General features: G+C 37.1%; 9 protein-coding genes across 13 annotated transcripts in view; 4 read left to right on the top strand and 5 right to left on the bottom strand.

Moving 5' to 3' along the window:
• LOC123011762 (UDP-glucose 4-epimerase) overlaps window positions 1–8369 on the bottom strand; it is a 22308-nt gene extending 13939 nt beyond the window's left edge. The window contains exon 1 of the mRNA XM_044409377.1: window positions 8164–8369. The gene's annotated coding sequence lies outside the window, so the exon portion shown is untranslated. The remainder of the gene's footprint in view (window positions 1–8163) is intronic.
• A 601-nt stretch (window positions 8370–8970) lies between these two features.
• LOC123011563 (EGF-like domain-containing protein 2) lies at window positions 8971–16279 on the top strand. 2 transcript variants are annotated; one of them, XM_044409064.1, is made up of 4 exons: window positions 8971–9052; window positions 14058–14134; window positions 14187–14279; window positions 14480–16279. In XM_044409064.1, the coding sequence occupies exons 2-4, from the start codon at window positions 14059–14061 to the stop codon at window positions 16144–16146; spliced, it is 1836 nt and encodes a 611-aa protein (XP_044264999.1). In that variant the 5' UTR covers window positions 8971–9052; window position 14058; the 3' UTR covers window positions 16147–16279. The 2 variants fall into 2 exon arrangements, with proteins under 2 accessions (XP_044264999.1, XP_044264998.1); XM_044409063.1 differs by having other exon boundaries at window positions 9004–9052; window positions 14169–14279.
• Window positions 16280–16479: 200 nt separating this feature from the next.
• On the bottom strand, window positions 16480–18665 carry LOC123010744 (guanine nucleotide exchange factor MSS4 homolog). Of its 2 annotated transcripts, XM_044407837.1 has the most exons (4): window positions 18431–18665; window positions 17193–18251; window positions 16808–17144; window positions 16635–16765 (listed from the first exon to the last, which is right to left on the bottom strand). In XM_044407837.1, the coding sequence occupies exons 1-3, from the start codon at window positions 18445–18447 to the stop codon at window positions 17039–17041; spliced, it is 1182 nt and encodes a 393-aa protein (XP_044263772.1). In that variant the 5' UTR covers window positions 18448–18665; the 3' UTR covers window positions 16635–16765; window positions 16808–17038. The 2 variants fall into 2 exon arrangements, with proteins under 2 accessions (XP_044263773.1, XP_044263772.1); XM_044407838.1 differs by lacking the exons at window positions 17193–18251; window positions 18431–18665 and having other exon boundaries at window positions 16480–16765; window positions 16808–17002.
• Window positions 18405–20095, top strand: LOC123010743 (probable peroxisomal membrane protein PEX13). The gene is made up of 3 exons (XM_044407836.1): window positions 18405–18800; window positions 18850–19404; window positions 19459–20095. Exons 1-3 carry the CDS (start codon window positions 18617–18619, stop codon window positions 19914–19916), a joined length of 1197 nt encoding a protein of 398 aa, XP_044263771.1. The 5' UTR covers window positions 18405–18616; the 3' UTR covers window positions 19917–20095.
• Window positions 20096–20109: 14 nt separating this feature from the next.
• Window positions 20110–21484, bottom strand: LOC123010745 (40S ribosomal protein S7). 2 transcript variants are annotated; one of them, XM_044407839.1, is made up of 4 exons: window positions 21343–21484; window positions 20899–21060; window positions 20403–20735; window positions 20110–20232 (listed from the first exon to the last, which is right to left on the bottom strand). In XM_044407839.1, exons 2-4 carry the CDS (start codon window positions 21058–21060, stop codon window positions 20155–20157), a joined length of 573 nt encoding a protein of 190 aa, XP_044263774.1. In that variant the 5' UTR covers window positions 21343–21484; the 3' UTR covers window positions 20110–20154. The 2 variants fall into 2 exon arrangements, with proteins under 2 accessions (XP_044263774.1, XP_044263776.1); XM_044407841.1 differs by lacking the exon at window positions 21343–21484 and adding an exon at window positions 21119–21276.
• A 58-nt stretch (window positions 21485–21542) lies between these two features.
• LOC123010746 (cytochrome c oxidase subunit 5B, mitochondrial-like) lies at window positions 21543–22183 on the top strand. Its single transcript, XM_044407842.1, has 2 exons — window positions 21543–21729; window positions 21824–22183. The coding sequence occupies exons 1-2, from the start codon at window positions 21648–21650 to the stop codon at window positions 22105–22107; spliced, it is 366 nt and encodes a 121-aa protein (XP_044263777.1). The 5' UTR covers window positions 21543–21647; the 3' UTR covers window positions 22108–22183.
• Window positions 22184–22486: 303 nt separating this feature from the next.
• Window positions 22487–23419, top strand: LOC123010847 (adenine phosphoribosyltransferase). Of its 2 annotated transcripts, none has more exons than XM_044408004.1 (2): window positions 22487–22791; window positions 22830–23419. In XM_044408004.1, exons 1-2 carry the CDS (start codon window positions 22706–22708, stop codon window positions 23281–23283), a joined length of 540 nt encoding a protein of 179 aa, XP_044263939.1. In that variant the 5' UTR covers window positions 22487–22705; the 3' UTR covers window positions 23284–23419. The 2 variants fall into 2 exon arrangements, with proteins under 2 accessions (XP_044263939.1, XP_044263940.1); XM_044408005.1 differs by having other exon boundaries at window positions 22844–23419.
• On the bottom strand, window positions 23373–24733 carry LOC123010846 (nuclear inhibitor of protein phosphatase 1). The gene is made up of 4 exons (XM_044408003.1): window positions 24662–24733; window positions 24334–24548; window positions 24050–24267; window positions 23373–23999 (listed from the first exon to the last, which is right to left on the bottom strand). Exons 1-4 carry the CDS (start codon window positions 24688–24690, stop codon window positions 23457–23459), a joined length of 1005 nt encoding a protein of 334 aa, XP_044263938.1. The 5' UTR covers window positions 24691–24733; the 3' UTR covers window positions 23373–23456.
• A 411-nt stretch (window positions 24734–25144) lies between these two features.
• Window positions 25145–27171, bottom strand: part of LOC123010626 (influenza virus NS1A-binding protein-like) — a 10987-nt gene continuing 8960 nt past the window's right edge. The window contains exons 7-8 of the mRNA XM_044407663.1: window positions 26208–26737; window positions 25145–26156 (exon numbers count right to left, since the gene is read on the bottom strand). Of these exons, the coding sequence (XP_044263598.1) occupies window positions 25726–26156; window positions 26208–26737 (961 nt within the window). The 3' untranslated portion in view covers window positions 25145–25725. The remainder of the gene's footprint in view (window positions 26157–26207; window positions 26738–27171) is intronic.

Genomic DNA, 27171 nt, shown 5'->3' on the forward strand with positions numbered 1-27171 from the left:
AACATTTGTGAATTTCTACATTTCAAATAAAATTATACAATTGAAAAAATTTGGTTAATTTGTAAGCCAAAAAAAGCAGTAATTTTAGGATATTAGGGAAAAAAAATTTAAACTATGAGTAGTAACATAAAACTAGTGTGAATTCTATTTTTTAACGATGAAAGATTGTTTTAAAATTGTTGAAGAAAGAAATTTGCAAAAAATTTTGATTTTCAGAGTAGCAGACAAAAGTCGCTGAAACTTGGTTTACGTTGAAATTAAACTTTCGACTAGAAAACAAAACAAATTGGATTATTTTTTTTCAGCAAAGCAGTTTTAAATAAAATACTAACAAAAGACATGGTTAATTTACAAGCAAAAAATCGTAATTTTTGGAGAATATTTAAGAAAATCATTACAATTTAAATTTTTCCAACAGTGTCGAAAGTTTTTGAGTCGAAAAAACGGAGTTTTCAGCTTAAAAATCTGCTTAAGCTCTCGAAATAGGCAAAAACCACATCATAATAGGCCAAATTTTGGCATGTTTTAAAAAAAAAAATGGCGAAATAATTGTGTTTCTAACTGAAAAACGTTTTAAAAATGCAAAGATAATATAATTTTCGAGTTGATTTGTTGATTTTTTAGTTTGTTTTAGCGAAATCTTGCGAAAAATCTGAGACTTTTATATCTACAAAAACGCGCTTAAAAACATTTCGATCAAATTTTGTGTTTTTTTGGCTTATTTTTGTCTTAACTGTGCTCAAAAAAACAGTTAAATTAAGCGAAATTAACAAAATAACATCAATTTTAATTTATTCTTGTAATTTTTAAGCGTGTTTAGATAAGATTTTCTAAAATAAATTAGACTTTGGTTAAAAAACAAAGTAAATTTAGCGAAACAAGGTAAAAATTATGTCAATTACGATTTAATTTTGTAATTTTTTAACTTGTTTAAACAAGATTTTGTCCATTTTTTCTGTTTTATCATTTTTTTTTTTGGTATATTTTTTTCATTTTTGACTTGTTTTTAACAAAATTTTGCAAAATAATAGCTTTTATAACTGAAAAACGTGCTAAAACGTTCGAGAAATGATTTTCGACATAATTTATTGATTTTTTGAGATTTTGTTAAAAAAACGCGGAGTTAAAAGCAATTATGATAAAATTTTGTAGTTTCTCGGCTTATTTTTGAGTTAATTTTGCTCAAAAACCAATTAAATCAAGTGAAATAAACAAAATGAATGAGATTTATCGAGCAAAACAAGCTAAAAAATAATATAAATTTTTATTTATTTATTTTTTTTTTGTTTGTTTGTACTATTTTTGGCCTATTTTGTTGAATTTTTGTTTTTAACGAAACTTTTTTAATTGAGTTTCTAGTTAAAAAGATATTCGAAAAAGGCAATAGTAAATTGTCATTTTGGTCCTTTTTAGTAAAATTTCGTAAAAAAAACAAACATAACTATTTTTATCCAATTTGGTGTTTTTTTTTTTTTGAGAAAATTATCAAAAACGTACAAAATACTCAAAAAAGGGCAACACATCAATAGTTGGATCATTTTCTTTCTTTTCCAAAAAAATCGCCAGAATTTTTACCACATCACCCAGACTGGTGTGAAAATCACCAGATCTGGTGAAATTTCACAAGACTTGGCAACACTGCTGTTTTTGGAAAATTACTGTTCAAAACAAAGTTTTTAAGAAAGAGATTTCCGTAAACTCATCGAAAAATCAACTTCCACAACATTGAAATTCTTCTTTTTTTTAGTAAAAATATTTATTTTTCTAAATATCTGACGTCAAATTTTAATATTTTGGGGCCATGGTCGACTTGACTTCTTTTATTACATGATAGTGTTTTATTAGCATTGGTTGTTCAAATAACACTTTTGACAAGGTTGCCAAGTGATTTTTTCCGAAAAGTGGCAACACTGTCTGAATTTTCTATGGAATTATGCAAAAATCACAAGGAAATCATGAAGAAATCAAACGGAAATTACAAAGAATTCAGTTGCGTACAGGAAATCTGTTTATCTCACAGTAAGAAAGACAATAAGTGGTTAACTCGGAGTCTTTGCACTCATTTCAATGGCTGTCAATTAGTTGTCAAATAATGACAGCGATTGTCAAATGCGAGTCAAGGCCGCCTTGATGATCGTCCTCTTATGAAAGCGGGCAAAAACCGTCGATTTGCTCACCTCTAATTGCGATTTTTACGCTCATAGTTTGTTATTATGGCATCCGAAAATTCATCAATTAGTGCGAATTGCGCAAATTACACTCTTATGCAACTTGCACAACAATGAATCGAATATTCGAAGTGAACGTCTGATGAGAAATGCATTCGGACATATCATCTATTTATTAATTAACGTTGGTAACACTGTTTGTTTTTGCCGTGTTTTGAAATCATCGCAAATACGACTCGACGTTACAAAATCGTTTGGACTTAACATTTGCAAATAATGGAATTGTCGACAATGGACAAATAGCTGACACAATTAAAACCGAGGAAATGTCACGAAGAGATCGTCAAAAACGACGGGAATTAACACAATTCGCGACTCCTGTCTATTTGCACATTTATTATCACTGATAAAAGCAATTTGGTGTCAAACGAAAACAGTTTTCTTTTTTGTTTTGAAAAAATCGTTGCGTAAGACCAAAAACTGTCAATTTTGACAATCAAATGTTTGGTTAGGTTATGTGTCATAAATGTCAACTTGTGAAAGAATTTGTTTCCCAAGTTGGGCCCGAAAAATGGACGTAACCTTGCCAAAATCGTACTTCCAACTTTCACTCCATCACATAAATCACATCTGGGTGATGAATAAATGGTTACATTCGTGTACGTTCACTCTTGGTCAAATAAACAATTTAAAAAGTGAAATTTTATACAAATATCACACTCCGTTTCAATATTTGGGATAGGTTATGATCGATCACAGTGCAGTAATTGAATTGTTGCACAACTAGTGCTAATTTTTACTCCCAGATGTACAATTTTATAACCGAAGATAACACACTTGTGCGCCAGGAAGTTTCACGCAGTTATTATTTCACTAAAGGTAATGACAATCATTACAACGCTTTCCAATAACTGTAATTAATTTTATAACGTCTTTGATGTAATTTATCGGAAAATTAAAAATGGAGAGGTTTTTTGGTGGATGCGCCGGAGTAGGCGCTTCTCAAGGCCAACAGCGGAACCAAATTTCTTCCACGTTTCTTCGTTGACATTTAAAACCATGGAAACAGACATTTGACGTAAAATATTAACCAATCAACTGCTTTCGTTGATTTTCATGACAATATAAGTTTTAATAAGAATCAAATAAACCCGGAGTTAACCGGAGTCATAATTTTGCAAACAAGAGGGTTAAAATCTTGTTCATTTTTACAAGAGATTATTTCGATTACTCAAAAACATTGACGATTGAGGAGTTTTTATACGAAATATCGCTCGATTTTTCCAAAGCTAGTTTTTGTGGGAATTTTAGCTTCCGGAATCGTTATTTTTACGCGATTCTACAAGTAGAAAATGGAATTTGAAAAGTTTTTGTTAAGTTATTTTTCAGGTTTTAAATAATTCATTAACTTAAAATTTTTTAAATATTATTTTCAAAACTAAATTTATTTTTCTTGGAAATTTTTTTCGGAAAAAATGGACTTTTGTTTGCTTGTGGAGGTAAATCAACAACGGGTTTAAGCTTCGCCATGTTTTTTATATGAAATTTCGGGGAACCGGATTGCCGAGTTCGGTTTCTTGAAATTCTTTTTTTTTAAGTAGTTTCAAAATTTTTGCTTTTTGTTGGTTGTAGAAAAAAAGCACGACGAATTTAAACTTCTCATGTTTTTACATGAAATTGGGGCGATTTTGGGGTTCCGAGTTGCTAAAAAACGCCTCGAGTTCGGCTCCGGATTTGGTTTTTTGAGTTATAATTTCGCTAAATTTGATTCGTTTTTAAAACTTTTTTTTTTGGTTCTTGGAAAATCATTTGTTTAGGTGAAAACCCAAACTGGTTTGGATTTTGCAGTCAATTTTATCCGAGAAATTGTTGATTCCGGGATGTTGCGAGTATCCGGATTTCTGAAAAACAAGTTCAAGTTTAACTCCGGAGTTCGACCGAAACTAACTCGAAAACTAGTTCTTGTCGGACATTTTAGCTTCCGGAATCATGATTTTCATGTAATTCTACAATTAGAAAATCAATTTGAAGAGTTTTTGTTAAGTTATTTTGCAGATTTTAAATAATTCATTAATTAATTTTTTTAAATATCTATTATTTTAAATTTATTTTTCTTAAAAACTACAAATTTTACAGCAGAGGTAAAAATGTAATCGGAATTTACAGATGATTAATAAATAATAAATTAAAAATAAACTCGAAGTTAACCGGAGTCACAGTTTTGAAAAAAGACGTTAACTTTTGGTTCATTTTTAAAAGAAAATTTTTCGATTACTCAAAAAAAAAACACTAATGGATTCGAATTTTTTAGACGATATTTAATAGGAGATTTTGGTGATTCCGGGATGCTGCGAGTCTCCGGATTTCCGAAAAATTTAGCTCCGGGTTTCGACCGACGAAATTTAGTCGATATTTCGAAAATTAGTTTTTGTAGGAATTTTAGCTACCGGAATCGTTATTTTTCGCTCTTCTATAACCAGAAAATAGAATTTGAAGAGTTTTTCTTAAGTTATTTTGCAGATTTTGAATAATTTTTTGGATTTTTTTTTTAAACTTTAATCACATTTTCCTCGAAAACTGTACATCGGACGACAAAAATAAAACACTGTCAGAATCTACGAACGATTGTCTATAGTGTGATGAAAACCGGAGTTATCCGGAGTCACAGTTTCGCTACCAAAAGTGTTCAAATTTGTCTCATTTTTATAACAAATTTTTTCGTTCGTTGAAAAGTTATCGGTTTAAATAACAATAACGAATTGAGGATTCTCAGACGTTTTTACATGAAAAAAAGATGATTCCAGGCGTTTTGAGTAAGAAAATAATTTTAAGCTCGCTTTTGGACAAAAAAACTGAAAACTCAAAAACTATCAATTGTGGTCAATTTTAACTTTCAGAATCGGTTTTACATCAAATAGTTGAATTTGAAGAGTTTGTATTGTGCCATTACACAGATTTTGACTCATTTACGAAATCAAAAATTAAAAATTTAATTTTTTGAATCTGAAATACGAAACACAACCTCGGATTTCAACCGACGAAATATCGGTCAAAAACTCAAAAACTATCAACTTTAAGTTATTTTAATCACACAAATTGAAGAAAACAAAATAAAATAATGCAACTAGGACAAGATTTTCAGAGGAATTCAACGAAATCGCCAACCATATGCACGGAAAAGAAAGGAAAAATCGAAATAAAATCCTGATTTTATAAAATTTTGCAAGTGTTCCAATTTCCATGCAAATTAGTCATGAATCTGAACTCTTCTCAATAGCCTTGAAACAGATCGGTAAAAATTGCAAAACATTTCACGCTAAATTTTTAACAAGAGGGATGGAAGAATTAAATTTCACTTTTTCTAACGCAACGTCCAAATTCATCAAAAATTGCACACTGAATGTGAGGGAGTGAGAATTCGATGATATAATTGGACCAATTCCCACAAATCATCCTTTTGTTACTGAAAGTGTGTCATAACACACTATTGGCCTCGTTAAGTCACCTAATCGTCTTAGAATTCGGACAATACGTCAAGGTATTGGCCACTATTCTTGACATTTCTTCTAATAATCGCCAATTACCGATTTTATACCAAATGTTAAGAGACAATAAAATTCTTAGACCAGAGAAGAACGTGTTTTGAATGGAAGATGAAGAGTTTAATCACTTTGCGGTGAATTTACTCCTTTTATTGAAATGGAAATTGCTTGTAGAAAGTCAAGACGACGATTCTTTTGTTGATTGAAGGAAAATTATCATAGAGTTGCGCAATCGGGGGAAAAACTCGATAATTAATTCAAAAAACTGTCTTTTTTAAGTTTGTTCTCGGAAACGATACGATCACATTTATGTGGTTTACCCAACTTTCATCAAGATTAATTCTAGTTTCACGTGGAATTCAAATTCGGTCCCCAGATGCAAATTTAACTAATGAAAGTTGGAAGCATTGCAATTACGAAATATGCAATCAGAACAAACGCTAATAATTAAATAGAAAATCACTTAATCATTTGATTTTTAAGTCGAAGAATGTTAATAGAACGTGCTTCTAATCTATGTGTTGTATTAATTGAATAATCCATTATTTTGTAATTCATGACCTTGTCTATTTTGTTTCTCTTATCTGTAATTAACATTTGTTAATGTAATCTTACTGATCATCGCTAATACAAGGTGTACAAATTGGTTTGGTATCTCAAATCGCTCACCTTGAACGAAAACAATAAAAGTGGACTTAAAAATGTTCAAAAGTGCCTAAAATCCGGCTCAGAGCACGAAAATTGGAACAATTGCAAAATTTTACCCAATTAGAATCTCCGAGTTTTTTATTTAGATTTTTCCTTTCTTTTCCTGACAAAGATTCTGAAAATTTTGTCCTAGTTGATTATTTTCTTTTGTTTTATTCAATTTGTGTATTTTTTTAGCAAAATGTCACCATTTTAAATGCTTTTCTAGCCGTAAAACTCGTAAGAATCACGATTCTAGAAGTTAAAATATCGATAGTTTTTGAACGATATTTCGTCGGTTGAAATCCTATGTTGTTTTTCGTATTTCAAATTCGAAAAATAAAATTTTTGATTTCATAAATGAGTCAAAATCTGTTTAATGGGAGAATACAAACTCTTCAAATTCGACTATGTGATGTAAAACCGTGCTAGAATCGCGATTCTGAAATTTAAAATTGACCACAATTGATAGTTTTTGAGTTTTCAGTTTTTTTGGCCAAAATCGAGCTTAAAATAAGTTTGTTACTGAAAACGCCCGGAATCACATTTTTTTCATCTAAAATCGTCTGAGAATCCTGAATTCGTTTATATTGTTTGATAATTTTTTAATAAACGAAAAAATTTGTTTAAAAAATGAGACAAATTTGAACATCTTTGGTAGCGAAACTATGACTCCGGATAACTCCGGTTTTTATCACTCGATAGACAATCGTTCGTAGATTCTGACAGTGTTTTATTTTTGTCGTCCGATCTACAGTTTTCGAGGAAAATGTGATTAAAGTTTAAAAAAAAAACTAAAAAATTATTCAAAATCTGCAAAACAACTCCACAAAAAATCTTCAAATTCTATTTTCTAGTTGTAGAATCGCGAAAAATAACGATTCCGAAAGCTAAAATTTCTACAAAAACTAATTTTCGAAATATCGACTAAATTTCGTCGGTCGAAACCCGGAGCTAAATTTGTCGGAAATCCGGAGACTCGCAACATCCCGGAATCGTCAAAATCTCCTATAAAAAATCGTCCAAAAAATTCGAATCCGTTAGTGTTTTTTTTGAGTAATCGAAAAATTTTCTTTTAAAAATGAACCAAAATTTAACGTCTTTTTTGCGAAACTGTGACTCCGGTCAACTCTGAGTTTATTATTAATTTATTATTTATTAAACATCGGTAAATTCCGATCATATTTTTACTTTTGCTGTAAAAATTATAGTTTTTAAGAAAAATAAATTTAAAGTTGTGAAAATAATATTTAAAAAATTTTAAATTAATGAATTATTTAAAATCTGCAAAATAACTTAACAAAAACACTTCAAATTGATTTAATAATTGTAGAATTGCCTAAAAATCACGATTCCGGAAGCTAAAATGTCCGATAAGAACTAGTTTTCGAATCATCGACCGATATTGAACTCCGGAGCTAAACTTGAACTTATTTTTCAGAAATCCGGAGACTTGCAACATCCCGGAATCGACAATTTCTCGTTTAAACTCACCTCAAAATATAAATCAGTTTGTGTTTTTCACCTAAACAAATGCTATTTAAAGAATCAAAAAAAAATTTTTAAAAACGAATCAAATTTGGCGAAACTATGACTCCGGATAACTCCGGGTGTTTTTCACCCGACAAATAAACAAGTTGTTATTTTAATGTGTACTGTACAAACTATCTAAAAAAGACATTTTTAACCGGTTATTTTAAATTCAAAAGTGAGGTTATGTAATAAAAAAAATTTGTTTCCCAAATTTATTATGAAATTTCACTTACCCTATCAAATTTTGCACAAAACTTGTCCCTTTTTACATGTTTTCACTTTTCTTGGTTGAAATTTGAACGCAAACTAATGAAAAAACTATTTTGTCAGTTTGTCACAATACCACTGTTTTTGTGTTGACAACACTGCATCTAGGGGAGGGTTTCCCGAAATACTTTTTCTATGTAAATATCACGCGTTATTTGGCACAAAACTTGTCCCGTTTTACGTGTTTTTACTCTTTTTTGCTTAAAATTGAAAATAAGGAAAATTAATGTAACCAACCTTAGGCACTAAAAATTACTTCTGAAAATTCTAGTTACAAACGTAATTTCCCTAAAATTCGAATTTCTTGTTGATAAAACTGTAAAATAAAAAAATGGGTCATTGTTCGGCATAGTTTCGCAAGAAATCTTCCAAAAATCGCCTCGCGGTGAAAATTCCCGCGGTTAAAACTGACTCATTTATTGTGCTAAACAATTTAGCAAAAAAATCAAAAACAGGCCACAAAATCGCCTGAATTATTTTATAGCCGCATTTACACCCGAGCAATTACCGTAAATTAGCCTAATCGTGGCGTTTGAAGGCCCCGATAATTACCATTTCGCAATAATCCAATCAAACAGTGACATTTCGCACCACCGAATTGGCTGAATTAGAACCATGCCTTGCGTTGGTACATCGGTGGTACTTTTTCTCTACCATGATGATGGGATCATGGTACTCTCTCCATCCCAGCCGACCAGACGAATAATTTGGTGGGATGCGCGCCGAAAGTGGGATTTGTACCATTGGGGGAGTCCACGAGCACCAACAAGTGTGCGTATATAAAAGGCAAATGATGAGAAGATGCATTTAGTTAGTTTTTAGTCATTTGTGGGTTTTAGGATAACTCTGGCGCAGGTAAGAGTGACAGTGAGTGTGATTTTACGCAAAAACTCATCCTGTGATGCGGACAATGCGTTTCTCTGTGCAATTTTTTTCCAATTTAGATGAGAGGAAAGTGTGCACAAATATTTAAATTTCACACAATGGCTCGTTTGCGCACACTGAAAGAGATAAATTGCGCTAAATTTCGAAACGAAATTGTTGTTGAAGTGATGGATTCGGGTAAACAATGGTGATTTGCGTGTAAATGCTTCCGTCTTTGGGGGAAATTATAGGGAATCGAGATTCAATAAGTGGTAATTGTGCGAAATTGCAGTTTGGGTCGTGAGGTTGCGACTCTGTGGTTTCATTAAAGCGATTTGTTTGCCAAAGGGCAACAATCATGCCTTAAAGGTGATTTTCTAAGTTCTGACACAAATTATTGTTTATTTGATTTTTTTTTATTAAATTGTAGATAATTTTAATAACACTTTGATTCTCAAAATGATTAAAAAACGTTTTTTTTTTCGTTTAAACTCTTGACAATTTTTATAAAAATTGACTTTCTGGCTTGGTTTTTAACAAAAAAGTCGAATTTTTAAATTTTTCATCAACGTCCAAAATTTTGACAAATAAAAATTCAAAAAACTTAAAAGTTTTTCTTTTATTTTCTGTTAATTATTATTATTTATTATAAATATCTATTTCAACAAATTTTATTAATTACTGATAAATTATTTATTAATTCACATTTTTTATTAAAATTTCTGAAATTATTGTAATTGTGTGGTTTGTGTTTCATAAATTATACAATTTGTCCGTTGTAAAAATCAAAAAATCGGACAATTTCATTGGTTTAGAATTTAGACGAAGCGTTGCCAAGCAACTGTTGATAGCACTCTATGATCTAATATTTAAAATTACTGTTGTGTATTTTTAAATTTACAGTTTTTGTTTTTTCCGTTCAAAAATTTAAAATAAAGCCTTTTTTTACTTTTTATTATTTTTATTATTTTTTGTATATGCTGCCAAAAATAGCTTACCTTTTATTTTATCTTCTCAAAATAGTCCCTAAATTAGTTTTTTTCGGCCTATTTTGGGAAAAGTCCCAAAAAGACTTGTTTTAGGAACTAAAATTTTTGGGAAAATATGAATTTAAGTGTGTTTTTGGGAGTTTTAACAAAAAAATGTCGTTTGTAAAACGTACCAACTTAAAAAAAATGAAAAAAAAACTGTATTTTAACTAGTTGTAAAAAAATTACCATTATTAATAATATTCTCACTTGATTAAGCAACAGTTAATTAAATAGTCATTAGTGTTTTAGAAATTATTAATTTTCATTGGTTCTATAAGTTATCGGTTCGATAAATTACAAATCTTAAAGCGATAAACTTTTGTTGATTGATGACAAATGTCAATTTAGTTGATTTTGAGGTTTAGATGAAGGAAAAAAAAGAGTTTTTTTTTTTAATTGCAGTTCATCTGCTTTTCGATTTAGAATGAATCTGAGTTATTTATTTTCATTAAATCGTGATAAATTTAAAGTTTCTGAATTGTGGTTAAATGTTGGTAAAAATGATTGTCAAGTAGGCTACAAATCTGAAATCTTAAGTTGGCATCATTGATTATCAAATTCAAATGTCAAAATTTTTCCAAAAGGCAAAGCCGTCACTGAAAATTCGGTGTTGCCAATAATTTTTTTATTTGAAAATTATCATAATTCAATGTTGCCAACTCAATTTCAAAATCAGAGACCACTTTATTAATCAGAAATTTGTGTTTTTTACAATTTAAGTTAGTAAAAATAGAAAATTGATAGAAAAATACAATTCATAACTTCTCAATTCTAGTGCCTTCTAATTGACAAATCTTAAGTTGGCAACATTGAATATCAACTTCAAATGTCACAATTTTATAGTCAATTGCCATTCTTTTCCGACGGACAAAGACGTCACTTGAAATTATCAGTGTTGCCATAGAAACTATTCAATGTTGCTAACTCAGTTTTATTTTATTTACCTGAAGAAAATTTCAGCAGTTTCAGATTATACAATGATTTTATTTATTTTGCAATTTTGAAGTTACCATATGATTAAATTGTGATTTTTCGTCAAGTGGGCCACAAATCGAAAATCTAAATTTGGTAACATTGACTGTCAAATTCAAAAGTCACAATTTTATAGTCAATTGTCATTCATTTCCGACGGACGACTGCTGGCAAAGCCGTCACTTAAAATTATCAATAATTCATAGTTGCCAATAGAAACTTCAATGTTGCAAACTCAGTTTTATTTTATTGACCTGAAGAAAAATTCAACAGTTTCAGATTATTATAATGATTGAAATTAAGTTGGCAATCTTGAAGTTACCGCGTGATTAAATTGTGATTTTTCGTCAAAACAAATCTAAAATCTAAATTTAGTAACATTGACTGTCAAATTCAAAAGTCACAACTTTATGGTCAATTGTCATTCCGCTGACCAAAAATTCAATGTTGCCAACTTATTTTTTTTATAGTAAAAATGGGAAAATGACAGAAAAACGCAATAACCTCCATTGTGGTCCCCCTAATTGACAAATTTTATTGTAAAACATAATAAATATTCATATATTTATGCAAATGAGCTAATTAAGAATTCCTCTCATTAGCATTCGTCACGAAACGCATCTTACGCACGCTTTTGACCTCAAAGTTAACCAAAACTCGTCTTTTTTAACTATTTTGTAAGAGATAAATTCTCATCAAAAAACCATTGTGTCCACACTCGTCTGAGAAATCCGAGTTACATCACATCAACTCATCCCGAATTCTTGAATTTGTAATGAAAAAAAAATAAAAAATAAAAAAATGGACATTCTAAAAATTCATTGCCACTATTTGATGTGACTTTGACGAACTTCCGGTCGCTCTTTTCGGTTCACCGGCATCCAAATCGCAATCAAGTTCGAACACAAAAATCATAATCGAAGCGAAGAAAGTGCGAGGAGAGAAATCCATTGACAATAAAATCCTAGATTGCGTAATGAGATGTGTTGCAAAGTGCTGCATCAACGCGTACTAATAAATCTAGATTGGGATCAAAGTTTACAAATAACTTTGTAATTATAACATGCATTCACAAGTGATGCAATGGGAACTTCATTTCATACTTGCGAAATACTCCCATATCGCACTTTTGGACATTTACATATTTCTCAAACAAATGTCAAAATTTTTTTAAAGATTCTGGGGTAATAATCGTTTGGAGGTTGGCAGCGCTCGATTAATTCAGTGATGCAACGATTGGGAAACAAGTTTTCCGTCATTACACTAATGATGGACGAAAAAACGCCGCCATTTTGAGAAACGTTTCTTTTTCAGCCAATCGCTTGCACAATAGCCAATTTTTTTAATAATACGCGAAATTGTCCAATTGTCATCGTCAATGTCATTTAAGAACGAATAAATTTTCTAAAGTGGGTATCGTTGATGCAATGGGAATAATGATAGACAATAACAGAGAAAGTAACATAAGATTCATGTTAATTTGCCCTTGTTGGGTGTTCACATAATGGAAGCTTATCGATGAGATTCGCGTCTGACACCGAAATAATTGAGTTGCACGAGTGGTATTTGCACCTTTTATGGCGATGCCATCTAATTAGCGCGCAATAATAGAGATAATTACACGCCTCGATGAGTGACAAGAGATTAATAGACACCCGGTGGGAAAAATGCCAAATTTTTGCACACTTGTACCAACCTCCAAACCCAAAACTCCCAGCGGCGGCCCAACTGTCAAATGTCACTTGAACAAATAATTATTTTTAATAAACGGTGGTTTGAAAGAGGACAACAGGGGACACAACGCATTCACTTAGTCTCTTCTAATCAATTATTTTCCTTTGCATGTACCAACCCCTCATTCTAAAAGTTACTAAAGGATTTTCAAAATTTGAACCGTCAATGTCAATTACAATTTAAAAATGTATCATGATCCTGGAGAAAGCATTAAATGGGTACGTTTTAGTTGCTTTTTGTGTAAATAACGACGCAAAACTCCCGTGGCGGTCCAACTGTCAACTCTTTGTCAAATGTCAGTTAAAAAAATGATTATTTTTGGTGAACTGTGGCGTGAAGGAGGACAACAGGGGGCAAAATCGGTTTAAACGCATTGTTTGAATCTCTGTATGATTTTTTTTACCTCATCTAATCGGTATTTTTCCTTTGCACATACCAACCCCTAATTGTAAAAGTTACTAAAAAATTTTCAAAATTTGAACCGTCAATGTCAATTACAATTTAAAAATTTATCTTGATACTGTAGAAAGCATTAAATAGGTAGTTTTGGTTGCTTTTTGTGTAAATAACCACGCAAAACTCCCGTGGCGGTCCAATTGTCAAAAGTTTCATCTTTGTCAAATGTCAGTTGAAAAAATAATTATTTTTGGTGAACCGTGGCGTGAAGGATGACAACAAGGGGGCAAAATCGGTTAAAAGCATTGATTGAGTCTCTATACGATTTTTTTACCTCGTCTAATTGGTATTTTTCCTTTGCACATACCAACCCCTAATTCTAAAAGTTACTAAAGAATTTTAAAAATTTGAACCGTCAATGTCAATTACAATTTAAAAATGTGTTATGATACTGGAAAAAGCATTAAGTGGGTACGTTTTAGTCCTTTTTGTGTAAATAACGACGCAAAACTCCTATGGCGGTCCAACTGTCAACTCTTTGTCAAATGTCAGTTGAAAAATTAATTATTCTTGGTGAACCGTAGCGTGAAGGAGGACAACAAGGGGGCAAAATTGGTTTAAAAGCATTGATTGATTGAGTCTCTTTATGATTTTTTACCTCGTCTAATCGGCATTTTTCCTTTGCACATACCAACCCCTAATTGTAAAAGTTACTAAAGAATTTTCAAAATTTGAGCTGTCAATTTCAATTACAATTAAAATGCAGCTTGATACTGGGGTTTTGGTTGCTTTTTGTGTAAATAATGATTTGATTTTTGGGCAAATTTGAGGTTGGGTTATTTTAGTGACTTTTGTTTTTGCAGAATGAAAATTTCCATTCTGTTTGTCGCCCTGTGGTCGGCACAGATTAAAGACATCAGTGGCGATGTTGCGGAAGGAGGTAGTAATAAAAATAACGTATTTAACTCTTTTAGTTTTTGTTACTTATTCAGGACAAAGAGTCGCAAGGCAAACCAGTGCTGATCAAATGGTCCAAAACATCCTTCAATGGCTTCAAGGAGTCTACACACAGAACAGCAGGAAAAGTATGTTAACCTAATTTGTTCATTCTATAATTAAAGTTAATTACATCCAATAATGGGTTTACTATCATTCATTACATTGTGTTTTAGAGTTGAAAAACTTAAATAAATTGTCACATTAACCACATCCTTCTGTATAATTTATTAATTAACTTGCAATACACGACTTTATTAATTAATGACTATTTTTTAATGTTAATTAGTTCGCCAAGGCACTCTTCGTGAATATCTTCCTCCGAGCAACACACAAAAACCACGGCCGTTCGAACCCCAGGGATACCCCCCATCGGGAATCACCCCCCAACCCCCATTCCCCATTTACACCAATCCCACCACCGGCTACCCCTCCCCCACCAATGAGATAACCCCGCCCCACACCGGCCCGCCGCAACCGCCCTTCACGGGCTACCCCACCACGGGCTTCCCCTCCCAGAGACCCACCTTCCCGACGGGATACCCCACCCAACGGCCGCAACCCCCGACCGGATACCCCACCCAACGGCCTGGCTTCCCGACTCAACCCCCGACGGGATACCCCTCTCAAAGGCCCGCCTTCCCCACTCAAAGGCCCACTTTCCCCACCACTCAACCCCCCACTCCTGCACCGACTTACGGCCCACCTGTCACAACCCCTCAAACTCCTGCCCCCTCCACCGCTACCCCTATTACCTCCGCCCCCTCCACTCATTTCACATCGCCTGCGATAACAACCGAAGCCACGCCCTCTCCTGACGAGAACAACATAGTGCCAACTACACGGCCTGGACCGACGGAAATCCCCCAAACGCCACAACCAGGTGTGCCAACTGACGAAGATTTGAAACATCCCCCCCATATTCACGCAATTGATGTCGAGTGTGCCAAAGACATGATGACAATAACAATTGAATTTAATCGAGAATTTAATGGAGTTATCTACTCCAAAGGGTATTATAATACTCCGGAGTGTCGTTATGTGAACGAAAATTCCGAAATGTCGAAATACCGATTCACTGTTAGTTTGAATTCTTGTGGGACCGAATTTATCAATGCTTTTGACACTCAAGGTCAGTCTTACCTGGAGAACGTCCTCGTGATCCAGAACGAGCAGGGGATCCAGGAGGTGTGGGACACGATCCGGGCTGTGAGGTGTCTCTGGGAGGGCAACCTGAAGGACTCCCTCAGCGTGGCGCTCAGTGTGGGGATGCTCAGCCAGGAAATAGTGACTTTCAGTGGCGACACCGCCATGGCTAAGCTGGACATTCAGCTAGGGAAGGGCCCCTTCGCGCCCCCCGCCAACGGCTTGGTGAAAATCGGGGAGCAGATGACGCTGGTCATCTCCGTGAGTGGGGACCCTGGATTCGACATCCAGGTGAAAGACTGCAGGGCTACGGACTCGACCGGGGAGCGCGTGTACCCCCTCACCGACGAAAACGGCTGTATTCTCAAACCGAAACTGTTCGGGGCGTTCCAAAAGACGCGCAATACGGGGAATACCGGGGCTTCCATTATCGCTTATGCGTTTTTCAACGCTTTCAAGTTCCCAGATGTGATGGATTTGATGATTCAGTGCAATATAGAGCTCTGTAAAACCGACTGTCAAATGTGTCCGGAGCCCAACCAGCAAATTGAGCCCGGGAGGAGGCGCCGCCGACGGGACCTCTCGTACTATAATAGCACTGATGGGGTCACTATGGGGAAGCACCTGAGAGTCGTTTTGGCGGAGGATTTGAACGATGTTGGCAACACTGCGAGTTTCGAAGGGGAAGTTTGTATGACGACGCAGAATTTTTTGCTTGTTTCGGCCATTTTGATCTCGCTACTCACTGCCAGTAGTGTCCTAAGTGCTTGTCTCTGGTTGAAGAATCAACGGGGGGCCCACAAAGGGTGACAGTTTTAACACAATCCTGCCAATGTAGTTCCGTCCATTAAGTTATTGTGACTCCAGTATTGTATTTAAGTTTTTTAATTATTGTAGGCCCCATATTTATGTAAATACTGACTAATAAAGTAAGAGTTTTGTAGCGGGGGTTTCATTTTCACAAGGTTGGCACCGCTGACACAATTAACACAACAAAATGAAAACACTGCAAGTTGGAGTGTTGTGTACGAGTTAACACCACAAAACTCCTTTTACTCGTCTAATTATTCACAATTTACATGGGATTAGTGTGGTGTGTAATAGGGTTTTAGTTTTTTCAGGGTTGGCACTATAGACACAACAGAATTTAAATAATTTATTTCACGTAAATAAAAAAGCTATAAAATAGGGTTTAAGAGTGTTGGACTCGACTCAGGGCCACGAAGCTGGTCTTATTCGCCAGATCGTGGTATCCAATGGGCCCAGCTTCACAATCAGCACACGCCAGATATTTATTATTGCCAACTGTGTGTGAAAACCCTACATTTTGGAAGGTGTACATGTCGCTGACGATCCAAAAAAACGAAACCGTTTCAGTTTCGGGCTCAGTCTCATTCGTTTTGTTCTGTTGGATGAGAGGCAACTGAAACTGGGGGAATTTCAGCACAAAATTACAACCATCACACCTAACCTCAAAACTTGCAAATGTCGCTGTCGAAGGGTTTAGAATCACCGAACCACAAAATTTGCATTTCACACTTCGACAATTGCGTCCTTCTGAAATCTCACTCTCGTAGTTTTCACTACAAACGGGCATTTTGTAGTCTTTTATCAAATTTAATTGTTTAAGAGGTGTGCGCATGCGCACGAAATGACACATAAGGTGGCGTTTACACGTTTGAGGAAATAATAATAGTGGTAATTATTTCGCATGTTTGGCCGAGTAATATTTGACTCCTTCAACATTGGAAGCCCGTGCGAATTTCGCAAGTAGTGCATTGACGTCCATTTTGTCCGTCGCGACGCGTCTGAAACCAAAAAACTTATTTATAGTCACACAAAAATGATTTTTTCACTCTATATAGGGTGTTATTTCAGGAACTGTCCATTTTTCTTTCACTTTAAACAACATGCTGAAACGGGAATTGATATCTTCGGGTAAGCTATCTTCTGGGAAAGCGGAAATTACAGGAGGGTCACTTTTCCGGTCAATTATCGCAATTCCGTGCAAAAGTTCCTCATCACAAGTCATTCCTTCGGGAACTGATTCCCTCCAGGCTTGGAGGAATTCATCCAGATTGAATTTTCCGGCACCGTAGAGCAAAATCTGGGCGAAAAAACGACAAATTTCAGGCTCTTTGTACGAATAGAGTTGTAGACCGTCAATTGTTTTTGACTCTTCTGTGTATTTGTCAAATAAACAAATGAGAATTTCCTCCGGGATTATGTCTCTGAGGGAGTTTAGAGTTTCCTCAAAGTCAATTTCGTCCAAATTCCAGGAATTTTCCTCAATCAGTTTCAACATATAGGACAGGGCGCGAAAATGATACTCGACATCAAGTAGCCTGATTTTCCCGTCAATTGTCACAACATTTAAGTGTTTTAAGACGTCTTTGAGCTCTTTCTCCGACGCTTGAACGATTTTAATCAAGTCGTCATAACTGTACAAATCTTCATTTTTTATTTCATATTCACGTTCCGGGCCTTTATACACAGATTTGTTCAACAAATCTGTCAGTTTTTTCAGATGGGGCTTCCCCGGAGTGATGCTCAAATACTCGTAAAAAATCCCCGAAACCGTGACAGTTTTGAGCGCCCTCTTTTGCCCATCTTTCAAATCATCAAAAAAACTCAAATTTTTCACGAGTAATAGACTATTTGAGGTTTCAGCCCCATTGACATCATAAGTGCGATCTTTCGTGCAAAGTACGACGTTTTCGTCATCGTCCCCCTTGATATAAAGCGTTTGTCCTTGTTTCAATTCCCCAATTAAGTGTTGATCGAGCTCCAGAAATTTAAAATTGTTACAATACAAATTCTCGTTGGTAAAATAGACAGTTTGTGAGGTTGGCAACACGTCGTTTTCACTCATTTTGGCCAAATGAAGCATTTCGTTGATGTCGTCCAAATCGCGCCTGAAATTAAACTAGTTCAAGTTACCGCCGCTAGGGGCAATTCGTGTAAGCGCAGCTTTAGCCAAATGGCACCACACATAACCTTCAATTTTTGTAGTAACAAATTATTGATTACTAAGACTTTTTTGTGATTATTGACGTAAAACTGCGCATAATTGTGATTATTTAATAAAACTCACGGTTTATTTTCGGTCATGGTTGGGCGAAACACTTGTTGGTAAATTGGCGCTCTTTTTTGCGAAATGACAGGTGACAGTTATTTGTCAAAGAAGTGTCAAAGTTCATGTCATTAGGTGACAGATAAAGATTATCGTAATTTGTTTAAAATCTCACAATTATTTGCAAAAAATGTGATTGTGTGCACAATGACATCGCCATTGAAGCCCTGGGAGTCCAACTCCTTGCAAAACTCGACTCAAATTCGCACTACGCACAATTTCCGTGATGTTCCAACAACTGGTCGTAGCGCCCCCGTGTTGCCCCCTTTGCCTCGCACTGCGCCCCTGATGGCCTCCTCAGCGTACAACTCCTACATGCCTTATTCTAGTGGTGAGTAAAGCGGCAAATGTGGACCTTGTCTCACTCACACTTTGCTCAGGTTACAGCAGTTTGGGGTACGGCGGGGGCTATGGCATGCCCTACCGGAGCTCCATGTACAACTCCTACGGCTCGTACGGGGGCTACAACATGTACGGGATGGGGGGTTACCCCAGTTTTGGGGTGAACGACGACGCCGAGCGTCGCTTCATCCAATACGCCGAGGAGAGCTCTCGTCACACTTTCGCAAGCGTCGAAAGTATCGTCCGCGCCGTCAACAGCATTTCCATGATGCTAGACAACACGTTTTTCGCCATGACGAGCTCCTTCAGGGCCGTACTCAGTGTCGCGGACAACTTCGGGCGACTCCGGTCCATGTTCGGCCACATCTGGTACTCGGTTAACATCTTCCGGTTGTTCAATTGGCTCTACCGGAAATTCATGTGGCTGATTGGCCGAAAAGTGCCCAATAGTGCGGCGTCATTGGCTTGGAAGCAAGCGGGCGGGGCGCCACCCACTGGCCCCGCCCCTGGCTCCAGTTGGCCAACTTTGGCGTTTCTGGGCGTTCTAGTCTCCGCCCCCTACATCATCAGTAAATTCCTCCCGAAATACGAAGGTGGGTTTCACACGCCCCGCCCCCAACATGGTTAATCAATTTCATTGGTTTCAGATAAGTGCGATCCGGCCAATTGGAAAACTCCAGGAGTTAGGGCAAAGGCAGCGTTTGATTTCATTGCCCGGAGTCAGAATGAATTGAGTGTCCAAACAAACGACGAATTGACGTTAGCCCCCACATATGTACAGGAGGAAATGAATTTGAAGAATTCAGGGTGGGCGTTTGCGCTGGCCAATGGGAGGTCGGGGGTGGTACCATTGAATTATCTCGTAATTAGTAAGGCGGGGCCAAAGGAGAGGCCTACAGTTGAGGAGGAGGTGCCAATTCCTAGGGTTTTTAATAAAACTAATACGAAACGAGTCAGTTTTGGGGAAAATCAAGTCTTTGAAAATGTTGACTTGGACGATTATGTTAAGGAAAAACAAGTAGATAGTAAAAAAAATCAAAAAGACGATGTAGAAAATAAAGACGAAATAATTGAAGTTGAAACCAAAAAAGTCGAGTCAGGTTAATTTTTTTTATTGTATTTTGTTGTGTAGTTTATTGTGTTATCACTCAATTAGCCAAGGTGAGAGAACTGATTTTATATGTATTTCGATTTTTTATAATCTAGGTGATATGTGAACTACTTAGGTTAAAATATGGTTATTTTTTATTGGAGTTTGCTTCAAATAAAGTTTTTATTGCTCAATGAAAAAACTTTACTTTAATAAGAATCACTCAATTATTTATTAAATAACTGTCCACATATTACAAATAAGGTTCTGGAAACTCAAAAGTGACCTCCCTCCCTGTCAACTTTTTGTAAACGGACGCGAATGTGTCCACCTGAAACCACCACAAAAAATCACAATAAATCTCACACAAAACACCAAAGAATGCGTTTTGGGCCAATCAGGCACAAGTTCTAATCATGGTGCATCTTTAGGTGTCCTAAGAATAGCTCATCATGCATTATTATCAATGTTGCCAACTTAGTTTGGGCTTCAGAGACTTACTTTGTGTTCAATCGTGGTTTGTTGGTTTTTGTCGAGATGGACTTTGATGAGTTGCGACCCGTCGAGTCTGACTCGAATTCGTTTACCTACGATTTCCGCCGGATACACCAGATCCTCGAGGATGGCGTCGTAGACGGCGGTGAGGGTGCGCGACCTGGGGCGCTTTTGCTTGTTCTTAGTGCGCGTTTTGCGCGTCGGTTTGGGCAAAATCTTGCGTTCCCCCACGAAAACGACGTGTTTGCCGCTGAATTTCTTCTCCAATTCGCGCACCAGCCGCGTTTGGATCTTCTGGAACTGCTTCAGCTTGGGCATGGGGACGTAGATTATCACCGACTAAAAAATAACCAAACATTAGAAAAACCCAAACTGGGGTTAAATGAGCGATTAATTGGCCATTCAGACGAAGTCTTGTAATCATTGTGTGTTCTTTAGGTGTCCTAAGTTTACTCATCATTGTTTTAAACAGGTGTGCAACAAGTTTTGGCCAAAAACCCACCTTTTTGTTGTTTAGTTCAATTTCCTTCGCTTTAGTTATGTGCAACTCGCGGAGTTGGGCCTTCAAATCAGAGTTCATCTCGAGTTCGAGCAAGGCTTGAGCCACCTGAGTCTCGAACTGGTCGGGGTCGCCGCCCCCCGATTTGATGATTTTCGACGACATCTGAAACAGGAGTTAACCTCAAAATCGCACAAAACAACACTGTGACTGAAATAAATACATCAATGCGACGATTTTGTGAAAATTTCTCGATTTTAAGTAAACAAGTAGTGGCAAAATAATCACAAAATATCACCGGTTTCGCGCACCATCATCGCCCGGGAAAATCACAACACAGAGATTAAACCTTGCGGAATCACATTTTCGCGATATTTCACCCAAATTTGATGTATTTATTTCACAAAAAATTAAAAGAAAATTGCTTAAAAGCAACAAAACGTGTACCTTGTCAATCGTTTAGAGAAAAGGAAGTGTTGCCACCAGTGCGCATGCCCACAGTAACAAGACAGTGGTGCCAACTGTGGTATTTACCCAAATTTGTGCAAAATAAATACGTAATTAATAATTATTGCGTTATTAATCCATGTGAGGGGTTCAAGAGTGTTTCAATTAGGGAATTTACGTGAAAATTGTTTTTTTTTTGGCGTGGATTTGGTGGATCAGCGGTGGCGCCCCCTGCCATTTAGTAACAAAATCGAACGAAACGGAAACAAGTTTTCAGTTGTCAATTTTCGGGAAAAGGTCCCAAAATGGCTTCTCTCTGCAGTCGAATTGCCCTGAAAACGGCCAGAAAAAACGTCCTATGTACAAGTTACAGGTTTGCCACCAAGGGTGAGTCCCCCGTTTCATGAAGTTGCCCTAAAGTGTCAACTTTGCACGTTCTCTGAGTCGTAATCCCCATTACGTAATCCTTGTGTTGTTTCAGTGACTATGGGGGACCCCCTGGAGCACGCCACCGGTCTGGAGAAGCGCGAATTGATGGCCAAAGTGGCCGGCAATGACAACCCCTTCGACTTGAAAGTGATCAAAAGGGGCCCCGGCACCAAGGACAAGCCCAACGAGATTCCCTCGGCGTTCGATGCCAGACTTGTGGGGTGCATCTGCGAGGAGGAGTCGACTAGTGTCAACTGGATGTGGCTGTACAAGGGGCAGCCCCGAAGATGCGAGTGTGGGCATTGGTTCAACTTGGTCCACAAAGCTCCTGTATAATCTTTTAATATGCTAGTTGCTCTTAATAGACTAATGATAGACAACTTTATGTAATAAATTTATTTGTTCTTGTGAATTTGCATCATTTCTTATGTAAATAGTTGAGTTTCATTAAACAGAAACATGAGTCGTTATTTCACGTTACGTAATGTTAAATGCCCCTTTATTTTATTACTGTATAACCCCTACACGGCAACAAAACAAATAAATGTGAAAACCAGAACCATTTAAGTGTTTTTTTACCATAAAAATGATTACGTAAAATTGGATTTTGAATTACCCGCCTGAAACTCTTGACTGTGATTGGTGCAAATGTCAAAACCTCAAAACAAAGTCGTCCTAACCTCAAATTCGCATTTTTTGGGTGAAATCTCCCAAACTGTATTAATCTCAACACTGTAATAACTATTTTATTGTGTTATTAGCCTCAAGAGTGTAAAACATTTATTATTTCCTTGTTTGACTTAGGTGAAAATCAAAATTTGAATTGCGCGCCTAGAAAGCTTGTCTGTGATTGGTGCAAATGTGACCCTCACCCCCTAACCTCAAATTCGCATTTAAGTGATAATTATCTAATTATTAAAGCATTCCATTGAAAATGTCCGATCTCGATGAAAAAATCGCTCAAATTAAGGCCAACGTGCGGTCGTACCCCGATTTCCCCAAGCCCGGGATCCTCTTCAGGTAATTCGCCCCCAAGTTCGCCCATTACCCCCATTTAGGGACATGTTTTCAGTATTTCAACAGCCGGAGCTGATTGCAACTTTACGTGACGTTTTGGTGTCTCTTGCGCGAAAAATCGAGCCCCCTGTGGAGTGTGTTGTGGGGTTGGACGCTCGGGGGTTCCTTTTGGGGCCTTTCGTCTCCCTAGAGTTGCAAATACCGTTTGTTCCCATTCGGAAAAAGGGAAAATTGCCGGGGAAAACCCTCTCGGCGCAGTATGCTCTCGAATACGGCCATGACACGATCGAAATTCAGGAAAATAGCATAAGGAGGGGTCAAAGGGTGCTCCTAGTGGACGATTTGTTGGCCACGGGGGGCAGTCTGGGGGCGGCGTGCCAACTAGTGCGAGGGCTGGGGGGCGAAGTCGCCAGTTGTTTGGTTTTAATGGAACTTGGGGCGCTCAAAGGGAGGGAAAAAGTACCCGCTGATGTCGTATCTGTCATACAATATTGATTTTCTACGAGTTTTGACCGAAAACTGCCTTTTATTCCATTTTTGTCAAGTAATTTTTCGATTGTTATAGCTGTGACCACGCCTCTTTGTGGGCGGGGCGAAGTAATTCTTTTAATAATGATTTTTTTATTTCATAGTTGAGGAAATTTTACATCAAAACCTTATACCTACTTTTACACCAATAGCGTTTGAGTGGGCTTCTTGCCAGGCCACGCCTCCTTGGCGTACTTCTTCTTCTTGGGCTCCATCGCGTCTGCGATTTGTACTTGGGGCGGGACAAAGGGAGTGGGCGGGGCGAAGTTTTGTCCCATGTCGACATCGGGCGCCGGATTGGGTAGAACCATCCCGAGGCGTGAACTGAGTGAACTGTAAATGCTTAAATTCCCCGAACTGCTGGGGGAGTGGGATTCGGGGGGCAGGTCTGTGTACAGGTCGGGGGCGGAGTGTTTGGGATTTTTGTATTCGGTGGGGATCCCGATGCTGTCAGCGGCGAATTTGGCCCTTTTGACAGTGGAAGGGACAACAGTGGTTTGGACCAAGTTTCGGAATTTCCCTATACTGGGGTCGACGTCTTCAGGGTTGATAATTTCCTCGTCTTCGTTGAAGGAGACAACTTGACGTTTCCGTTTCCGGTTTGTGTTGCGTTTTTCCGTGTCGTCGGTGATCCCCAGCATGGAAATCCTCCGGTTGTGGGCGGTGTTAAACTCCGTCAGATTCTACAAGAAAATTGAGGCGGGGATTCCACAAGGTTAGGGGCGGGGCTTACATCGAGTTCGGTTTCTGTCTCTGGGAGGCCTAGTAATCCGCCCTCGGTCTCCTCGCCCGCCTTCTCGATCTCGTCAATGATCGGCCGCATGCCCGTCTGGGGGCGCTCCCTGATCGTGTAATTTCGCGTCGACGCCCCAAAGTGAAAACTAGAATCAATAGGCAACTGAGTGGGTTTATACGCCTCAAGTCTTAATGATCCTATGAAGGTGCCATGGGCTAAAACAACACAAATTATCACGTTTCTCACACAACAGCCCCCATTTGCACCAATGTGACACTTACTGCTCCCCAAGTCCACCAAAAATGCCCGATTTAGGTGTTTGTGCCAAACGAGGGCTGCATGGACCCGAGAACAAGACGCATGATCGATGCAGAAATCGTTCATTTGGGCGTTACGCCCAAATAAGTAACACTTTTTGTCGTCGATCATCAATTTCTGGATCAGTTTGTCGCCCTTCAACACGTCCAAATGTAAACCCACTGGGGGCTTACCGGCCCTGAAACAACATAACCTCAAACAATGCAAACACGCAAAGCGTGTGCATTTATGACACAGGGGGGCCCGAGACGATAAAGTGGGGGTGGAAATGGTTTTTCAAGGGTTATTTACCAATTTGGCACCTCATAATGGTTTGCCATTTGTCACTTTTCTGACAGTTGACATGACGCCATATCGGGAAATTGTGAAAACACACACGACCGAATTAAAAAGTAAACTCAACTGTTATTGTTTATAAATTACAAATAAAAGTCGAGACGATTCATTAGTGGTTCAAAATGATAAAAAACAGAATTTGTAAAATATTTTACGGATTCCGTGACGTTACCATTTGTTATTGACAGATGACCGAAAACGCATATGACTGAATTCAAAATTAACGGTTTGCTCATAATAATATGGCAAAAAAAAGTAAAGTCGAAATTGTAAATGAATTAGTGGTTTATGTGTGTTTACTATGTTAAAAAAGCATTTGGCGATTGCGTCCGAAATTGCATGGGACCGAATTTGGTAGCAACCTCTTCGGTTTGAGGTTCGATCCCCGGTCCGGCCTATTTTTTTTTCTCATTTTGTTGATTAGGAATAAAAGACGAATTGCTTATTAGAAAAGAAAAACATATATTCATCCAATAACCACTTCAATTATACAAATATGGCAAAATATGCAGATATTTCAATATTATCCAATCACAAAGGTCGCACTCCAGCCGTTGCAAACATTTATAGAAGTAACAATCATACTTTATATTATTTACTAATAAATAGAGTAACATGACCTATAGTAATGTCTTTAAATACTTTACTTTATTGTTGAAAGTTCCATTTTTATATAATTTTTGTTATTGCAAGTGGAAAAGAGTATTTAAAATATATTTTTTTCCATCATATAAAAAATTGCGTACAAATTTGAAACGAATTAAAAACTTATAAAAAGTAGGGAAATTCTAACCCAACAATCTACAAATATATAATTCGGTGTAAACATTTATATTTCCCGCCTCAAGAATCACCATCAGACTTGGAATTTTCAAGTTTCAAACTCAAACAAATGCAGTCATTTTCCCCCAAATGCGATTCTTGAGACGTCTATTCTTAATACTTGCCCTAATATGATTACACTTGATTAACATGAGTGATATTAGGCGTGAGACAATTACTCTAAACATGAAATAACCCTAATTATGACTCTTCCTGGGGACAAACGTCGTCCACTCGTTCGACTTCGCATCCAAATACTCAATCGTATTCAAGAAATTCTTCCCTGAGAAGCCCCCAACTGCATACAACCGATCCCCAACCACGGCCACATCGACATTAGCCCGCGGCGTTGTCAAACTGGGCCCCACCACCCACGTTTGTGTCTTCTCATCGAAAATCTCCGTGGAACTCAACGAATGCGACCCGTCGGAGCCTCCAACCACGTACAACTTATCGTTGAAAACGGCAACACCGCATCCACGTCGGGCTGTTATAATCGGTTTAATGACACTCCACGTGTTCTCCTCCGGATTGTAAACTTCCACCGAATTGAGACAATTCCAGGCGTCGCAGCCCCCAATTGCATAAACCAATTTATTGTATGATGTCACGCCCGCTTGATAACGACCTATTTAAACCAGTTATTTTTTTCGTCAGTTGGCAACACTGTTTTACTCACCGGTGTTCAAACACGCGATTGAACTCCACTCGGATGCGACAGGGTCGAAAACATCACACTGTTTAATACCAACTTGACCGTTCCATCCCCCTATACAGTAGATCAAGCCGTCGAGATGACACACCCCCATGTTACTCCTAGCCAATGGCATTTTAGGCATCTTGACCCATTTATCCAATGACAAGTCGAGCATTTCCACTGAGTCTAATTCAGTTGTTCCATTACTACCACCAATAGCGTAGACTTTATCATTAACAACAGCGATTTTAAAGCGCCCTCTATTATCCCTCATCGATGGTAGAAATTTCCAAGTGTTGGTTTCAGGAATGTATTGTTCGACTGTACGGAGACATTCAGTCCGGTCATAGCCCCCACATACCAGGAGTGTATTAAGGAAATTTGCACACCCCACGGAGCACCGAGGACACGACATGTTAGCTAGGGCGCAATACAGGTCCGGCTTTTCCTCACTAGAGGGGCGACTCGAATCGGGGGTTTGCACCGGCGAGGGGGTCGAAGGGGTATTTAGCCTACAATCATCAGTGATAACAATACAGAGTGTTCCAAAAGTCTGGAAACGATGTTATTCTGTCGAAACTATCAAATTTTTTGGCAATTAAATTTATACAGGGTGCGCCAGAACTCGCGCCCCAGAGAAAAATGCCATATAAGGTAAGATACCAGGAACATAGAAAAAATGTTAAAAAAAAATTATCTATAAAAATTTCGGAGTTATGAGGGTTTAAAGTTTGCACTTTGACTCTATTTATTTCTGTTGGAAAAATAATTTTCCAAATTGTTTTGCTATAGGCTATTAAAAAAGAAAACAAGGAAGCTGTATCCTAAATTGTAACTCTCTTCAATGTTATTTGTGGCTTTTAATGTCAAAATTTTTGTCCCTTTACTAAATAATTGTAGAAAAACATATACAAGATCATCAGTATCATTAAATAGATGTACAAAA

Source organism: Tribolium madens, unplaced genomic scaffold, assembly GCF_015345945.1.
Source record: "Tribolium madens isolate multiple individuals breed KSU strain unplaced genomic scaffold, Tmad_KSU_1.1 Scaffold_91;HRSCAF=231;Tcas5.2_LG7, whole genome shotgun sequence".
Classification (NCBI taxonomy): Eukaryota; Metazoa; Arthropoda; class Insecta; order Coleoptera; family Tenebrionidae; genus Tribolium; species Tribolium madens.